At 42.2% G+C, this 7,658-nt stretch overlaps 1 protein-coding gene across 1 annotated transcript; it reads left to right on the top strand.

Moving 5' to 3' along the window:
- The first annotated feature begins 412 nt into the window (after positions 1 to 412).
- Positions 413 to 3,435, top strand: LOC106143993 (serine protease inhibitor Kazal-type 7). Its single transcript, XM_013349495.2, has 4 exons — positions 413 to 482; positions 1,375 to 1,400; positions 1,875 to 1,999; positions 3,346 to 3,435. The coding sequence occupies exons 1-4, from the start codon at positions 422 to 424 to the stop codon at positions 3,389 to 3,391; spliced, it is 258 nt and encodes an 85-aa protein (XP_013204949.1). The 5' UTR covers positions 413 to 421; the 3' UTR covers positions 3,392 to 3,435.
- The last annotated feature ends 4,223 nt before the right edge of the window (positions 3,436 to 7,658 follow it).

The following is a 7,658-nucleotide window of genomic DNA, read 5'->3' as shown; positions in this document are numbered from 1 at the left end:
TCAGGAGTCTAAACTAAATGTAGGTATAACCATGACCTTCCCTTTGAGTAAAATAAACAAAGCTGCTGATTTTCCTTTGTCTCATAGCTAAGAAACCCAGGCTTAATCTCTTCTGTGAAAAGCTGAGTGTAAGTAACAGTCTTCACTTATGCAACAGACAGAAAAATACTCGTTACCTCAAGTGACCTCCCTGCTGGTGAGGAGGGAAGCAGCAATTAACTGACAGGTACTACAGCTCCACTCGGGGTGTGTGACACGCTTGGAGAGCTTCTCGGGTCCAACACTGACTTTGGATGAGCTCACAGGAAAGGTGGAGAAACCGAAGCTTTCCATATAAATATGACCCCTCTCCTAGTGCTCGGCACATTCAGCTTCAAGTGGATCCCAGATCACTAGCCTCCTCATCACGGCTCTCTCCACCATGAAGGTTGTCGGGGGCCTCATTCTGTTCTTCATGGCAATCTATATCTGCCACAGCTTGGGTGAGTTGGGTGTAGTCAGTGTCACCTATGATCCTGAAGGTTGCTTCTTTTCCATACATTTTCTTCTAGGATCTAAGCTGCTGATATAAATATCGGCTCAAGCAGACTTAAAGGGAAAGAAACAGTTCTGGCCAGGGAGAAAGATCATGGTTCTATCTGTACTTTGAAGGAGTGGGTTTAATGTCCTCCCTTGAAAGCATTCTTACTTGGCATCCACAAACACAAAGGGTCCTAATTTCTTTATAAATTATATTGCATACAGACTTACACAACCATGTCAGTAGACAACTACTCCTCAGAGCAGAGATGCAGAGTCCTAGGTGTCTTCGTGGATCCATATAGTAGGATTGGAATAGAATATACTGCTCCAGAAGGTTCAAGTTAACAATCTAGCCTTTAAATTGTGAAAGGAGGTTTAGTTAAAATAAATGTCTAATGCATTAAAGACATTCATTTACTTTTCTGTTTGTTTCTTTGAGATAGGGTTTTATTATGTAGTCCCATTGCTATGTAGACCAGGCTGTCTTTGGACTTACAGAGATCTGCCTGCTTTTGCCTCCAGTGTGCTTTGATTAAATGTTTGCATCACCACATGGAGCTCTTTTCATTTCTTGTTGATTAATAGAGAAAGTATATCAATGATAAGGAGTCAGTGGCAACTGACTTTATCAAGTCTCCCATAAGTTCCAGAAAGAATATATAAATTTACCTGCCTGATTCAAGGGCTTATCCATTGGCCACTCAAGTTCCTAAGCCAGCAGCTGTGGTGGGGTCTGTGCTAAGATTCATTGCCAAAAGAAATGAAACTTTTGACTGAAAGACAAGGCTACATTGAATAATGAAATTCCAGGCTTTGATTTATTTTTAATATTCCATTGTATTTGTCTTCCAGAAGTGACCAGTCACCCTTCACCAACGGTAAGTATGTTGAACTAAATTTTAATTTCAATTTCTATTGGCTATTATTTAGTCAACAAATATTTGTGAAAAATCGATAGATAGTTCATATCGTGTGTTTAGGGAAAGCAACAGAGGAGACAAACACAGATGAAGAAACCTTTTCCCCAGTTGAAAAGAGGCATTATAATAGAACTTCTCTTACTCAAGTGTCCTAAATATTAAATAATAGGCGATCATGTAACACTAAAGCTAACTATCTGGCACAGAAATGATCAGTGATTGCTCACCAAATGTGGCATTAAAAAGGAGGAAGGGTGCTGGCACTGCTGGTATTTGCCATGGTGGTAATGCCACTATACAAACAGCTTTTACAGCATCAGAACATCTGAGATGAGCGAGACTTCAGCTCTTGCAGCCTGTCATCTGGTTGATCCAATGTAGTGATACTTGCAGTATTTGAGAAAACCAGGACTTTCTCTTGTGTCTAACCAGGTGGACTGTGACATATACAAGAAGTACCCAGTGGTAGCCATCCCCTGCCCCATTGAAAACATACCAGTTTGTGGTTCCGACTATATCACCTATGGGAATAAATGCAAGCTGTGTACAGAGATCTTGTGAGTATCAAACACAAAGAAAGTGGACTGGGAACAATGTTCTCTACTCAATCCTTCTCCTTCCCAGGATCCCTCTTAACTCTTTATACTCTACTTATTTCCATGCAGAACAGAGCATGGAAAGAAAACTCCAACTATAGCTGAATCAGACCAGGGTTGGGCCAGCTATTCTGCCAACTTGAACAGCTCCTTTCCCAGCACATATCTCTAGTTATTGTAATTCTAGGAAGGCATGTGTTTTCAAGCTCATAGTTGCTCCTGCAACTGAGAAGCAAGTCAAGAGTCACCAAATGGGCTAAAGTGGCCATTTGGATGCCCCCAAACCCAAGTAAAAGTTTTATTATTTTAAAAGTGGAGTTCCACACAACTTCCTATATGAAGAAAGGTTCCTGAATAATTGAATATCTGGAATCCACTATCTCGCATTATTTCTAAAATACTAAACAACTTTAATTCATCTGGACTTTATTCTCAAGTTGCCACAGGCTCTAAGTAAGGATCAGTAGTCTTAAGGGAGAAAAGGCAATGAGAATTATTGGTTTGCTTTTTTTTTCTAAAATAAAGTATACAGACTGTTACTATTGTATCAGTATCCCATGGACATGTTTTGTTTAGGTATTTTGTTTGACCTGCACAGTATTGGGGGGAATAGTAATTAGGTAGATATCCCCCTTGTAAAGTGTAAGGTGAAAGTTAGCACTTACTATCTTATACCAAATTCACTTTTCATCATTGTTAGCTACCTTTTACCCACCAGCATTGGGCCACATATGTCCTGTGTTCTCACCTTTGTGGTTTTCTTAGCAAATTAGAATAACAAATAGGACCTGAGCCCAGAGAACATGTCCACACACATTTCTGCTTGGGAAGCTTTCTTTCACAGAAGGAAAGATTCTTTGATGCAGATGCATAGATAGTCCTGGACCATGAAACTAGGCATGTTCAAGGCCACAAGCCCCTGAGAAGAACATGGTGAAGGTTTTCCTTGGTATTGCAATATCCAGCTCCATCATTGCCTTGCTGAACATGAAAAGCTGAGAGACGGGCTACCTCAACTCCCTTTGTGGAATCTTCTTGTTCTTTCAATGCCTTGGGTGATCTTCTTGCCTCTGGTATCCATGGAAGAAGTAGATTGGGATAGAGTTATCACTGAAGCAGAGAACCTCTCCTCTGTGGCAACAGCGCGATGTTCTCGAATCTTCCTTTCTGTGGAAAGAGGTTCTACTCCATGGCCTTGTTCTTATCCATAAAATAGGTCCCACTGCTACGTCACAGTTTTTGTACGTCTTTTCAACTTTTATATGTTCCTGATCTTGCTGAGTCTTGTTCATCATGTCTTCCCTCAGGAGGAGTAATGGAAAAATTCAGTTTCTTCATGAAGGGCACTGCTAACTTCCCCATGGACAAAGAAAGAACAATGATGCCTTCATGGTGTACAGGCGTGTGGGCTCTGGTGGACTTCTCCCCTTTGCTGATGTTCTAAGGTGGCGTCGGGACTAGGTTCGGTTGTCCTCACTGACAGCCCCTGTGCTCATCCCTATTGACTCACGTTTCCTGCCAAGTTACCTTCTTTTCCCATCTGAATAAAATACAAATCTCTCCAGGAAGTTTGATTTCCTTCTGCTTGTTTGTTTCGTCAGTAAAATATAGCATCTGAATGACAAAGTAAACTGAGAAATAGAAACAGACAAATCTTGTTGTTCAGTAGAAATTTAGAACCAAGAACCTAGAGTGGTTTTCAAAATCAAACACATCCCAGCCACACACATGATGTCCACACACAGATGCACAGGTGCCAAGTGACTCCTGCCCGTCTTCCAGTCTGTAACTACTGTCCATGGATGATATGACGTTTATTTTCATCTTTTTCACAGTTTCATAAGTCAAACCTTTTTCATTCTCAGAAGTTATTCCCAGAGAATCTGTTGTCCCATTTCTTTCTATCCCATTGCTTCTGGCCCAATCTGCATAGAACACAGAAGGAAAAGTTATTATCCCATGGGAAAATGTAAACATTACTGTAGAGGTCCAGTTATTGACAGACTCTCCTTTTGTAAAAATCACATTCACAAGACTATCAACCACAGACCTAGTAATGCCACTAGACAAATGTCCTTTACCAGTAAATAAATTTTCAAATAGCTTAAGGTGAGTTCCAGGTCTCCTTTAAATTTTATTTTCTCCTAAGAGCTGGGGAGATAGTTCAGTTGATAAAGTACTTGCCATGCAGGAGTGAGGACACGAGTTTCATCCCTAGCATCAGTGTTAAAAACCAGGAATGATAATACGTACATATTACCCCGGTGCTTGGGAACTAGGCGCAGGTGGGTGCCTGGGGCTTGCTGATCAGAAAGTCTAACCAAATCAGAGAGCCCCAGATCCTAGCAAAAGGCTCTGGGGAATGGAAATCAAGGTTAATCACTGTTCTTCATTCACATCCGATCGCATATGCATGTATATCCACACATGTGTGCCAACACAAAACATGGATACATATTATGTGACACGTATAAATAACAAATTAAGTGAATTTTTACAAGATAAAAACTACTTGATCACTCTATAGAGAGCGCAGTTCAGAAGTGAATCTTATCCTTTGTAGTGTTGCTGTTGTTTTAAATACAAAGGGAAAGAGGAATGTTTTTCAACAGGTTTTGAAAATAAAGTCACAATCTTTAGAGACCAGGAATACTGTCCAATCCTCCACCATTGCATTCTGCTGCCGCAGAATGCTTGAGTACCCTCTGCGTGAAACAGTAGCACTGTCCTCATCCCCTGTCCAATGCACATTATCCAGGCTTCTGCATCACTTTTTCTACCCACTCTATGCACACAGGTGGTGACCAGGTCCCTGGTTTTCACCTCCTGTCTGTGTCTGAAGCCACGGGACCCCTACTAAGGTGAGAAACACCGCCACTCGCTGGCTGGCCTAGTGACGTGGAAAGAACGGCACTATGTTGACTGCGGAAAAGAGCAAAAGGACAGTCATGTGAAGTGTGAGAATGGAAAGAAGAGAGAGGAGCACTGTACTTTCGTCCACCTCTGCCAGAGATGCCTTGGTCAGGTGACTCGGATGTTTCGCTGCTCTGCACATGACTCTAAAATGCTCCTGGAACCAATTAATCTAAGACAGGTGCTTGAAATGGCAGCCTCTGGCCTGTCGATTACATTCCTCTTGATGAACTAGAGAGAATATCCATTTACTGTTAAAAAAGACAACACAAAGATGCTAAATGGCATTCCTGAGTCAGATTAGGTGTGACCCGAGTATGAGAAATCAGACTAGTCTAATCAAACTAGTGTTAAACATTTTTAGGGGGTATTTATTTTTACTTTGTGTGAGTATTTGGTCTGTATGTCTGTTTATGTAGCACACGCATCTCTTGTGTCTAAGGACTTCAGAAGAGGGTATGGGATCCCCAAGAGCTGGAGTTCCGCATGGTTGTGAGCTACCATATGGGTGCTGGGAACTGAACCTGGGTCCTCTGCAAGAACAAGTGCTCTTAACTGCTGAGCCGAAGAACTCAGACTTCTGCTCACATCACTGGCTGTCTTTCTTGGGACCTTGGCCTTACAATTGTCAGACAATGTACCATACATATGTGGCAGTCATTTTTCTTTATGGCTGAATAAACTTCCGTGTGTAGATGCAAAAAGTAAAAAAATAAATGAGGAGCAAGGTATGGGTATATGAGGAAGCAGGAACACACACAAAGTAATGTTTGCTGGGCCACATAGTTCAGCCCCTCTCTTCTTCATTCCTTTGTTTGTTCTCCCTATTGCTCACTCCCCTAGTACTCCGTTTCCCAGTCATCTCTAGAAAATTCTTTTCGAAAGCAAAGACCTCTCACTCATCATTTAAAGATGCTCTGGTGAATCTCACTCCTACCCCCTTCCAGCACCAGGCGTTCACTCCCAAACCCATCCTCTCCACCCTTCCCTCCAGTCTATCCACCATGCTCAGAAACTACTGCGCACTCTTCCAATTAGCATGTGTTTATAGCCCTTTCCAGCTCTCGGATTTCAACACCGCCTTTCAGCCCCTTTGCTATCGTGTCTAAAAGGCTTGCTCTCTGTGTTCGTTTCTCCTAGATAAGCACCTATAATAAGCTCCCATCAGTTCTACCGCTGTCTGCCTCCTATGCTCTATCGAACGCACACCTTGGAAGCCATGTGTTCAAAATTGCCAAAAAACTAAGAAAGCAGCAAAACAATGGTGTCTTATTCTAGTATCAATTCCTGATCTAGCTGCGCTCTCGTGTTCTAAACCAACACACATTCTGAATGCTTCAACAAGCTTCCTGGAAAGAATTTGCAGGTGCACAAACAATGGAGAGCAAACAGTGTTGCTCTGGACATTCTGCGGGTGCAACCAACAGGCAGTGAGCTCGAACATGCCACAAACGAAGACTCCTTATTGCGTTTTTTTTTTTTTTTTTTACCATCTCTTACAACACCACTTTGGAATTCTCGTTAGTAACATGAAAGGAAAGTTGCTGTAAGATTTTAAAGATACAAATATAAAGTGAATCTGTTACATGGCCAAAATCCGTTTCCAGGGCTAAAGTTGACACAAATTCTCAGACACCTCACCCTGTTTCATTTTAAACTAGATTGTTCACATAATTAAGGAAATCAGACATGACTTCACCCAATAATCCGGTCTTTCAGAAACAAGTAAACCATGTCTCTGTCAGAAAGCATGATGCTGAAGTAATAACTTTGTAATGTTCTTTAAGAGTAAGCATACAGATCAAGGCTATAGAAGCTAAAGTCATAAAGTCATCCCTTAATTAAATACACAACCCTGGACACGTTCTGAAAACCCACACACTCCAAGTCATGTGGCCATGTAGAATTAAGCTTTTGAAGATCTCTGTGCAAACAAATGAACAATCCTGTACAAATGCTTCTGGGAACTCAGATCACTTGTAATTGTTCAACCCTCTATAGAACACGAGGCATTGAATATTTATTCATAAGCAGGCTCAGGGGTTAAAACAACTCAAGCTAGCTAACCACACTCTGGGGACTTCTCAAAGAACAAGATTGGCTTTGGGGTGTGATTCTGTTCCCACAATCATGCTGCTCCTCGTTCATGGTTTTGTGTGCCTATGTGTGAGTGCCCTGTTCTCCGGAGGGCCACGCTGCACCTGAGCCCCATCCTCTGCGAGAACTTGCTGCACCCTAGCCTCCATTTAGTTCCTCCAGCATGTCTTCCTTCCTTCCTTCCTTCCTTCCTTCCTTCCTCCCTCCCTCCCTCCCTCCCTCCCTCCCTTCCTTCCTTCCTTCCTTCCCCGCCTCGCTCCTTCTAGAAACGAAGCCTGATGATGGTGCACACTCAGAACCACCACGAGTGAGGTTTCACTGTGCTTTCTGCTCACCCTGCCTCTGCTTTCCCTGTAGGTTGGGCTCCACTTCCTTACTTCTCTGTAATCCCCACAGGTTACTTCAACTTTTTTGTCATCGCATCCAATAGGTAGGAACCCTAGCATATAAATTCTGTGCAAAGTTTGTGTGATGCCATGGCTAAGATTGGGGAGACCCTAAAGTTAGAAAGCTCTAGGGTCAAGGATAGGTTAGCCATATTCTGAGTAACCTCAGGAAAATGGTTTGTCTTTTGACTTTTAGTGCCCAGCTGTCAAAAAAAATAGGTATC

Source organism: Microtus ochrogaster, chromosome 18 (assembly GCF_000317375.1).
Source record: "Microtus ochrogaster isolate Prairie Vole_2 chromosome 18, MicOch1.0, whole genome shotgun sequence".
NCBI lineage: Eukaryota > Metazoa > Chordata > Mammalia > Rodentia > Cricetidae > Microtus > Microtus ochrogaster.
This window is presented reverse-complemented; position numbering and strand designations above follow the sequence as displayed.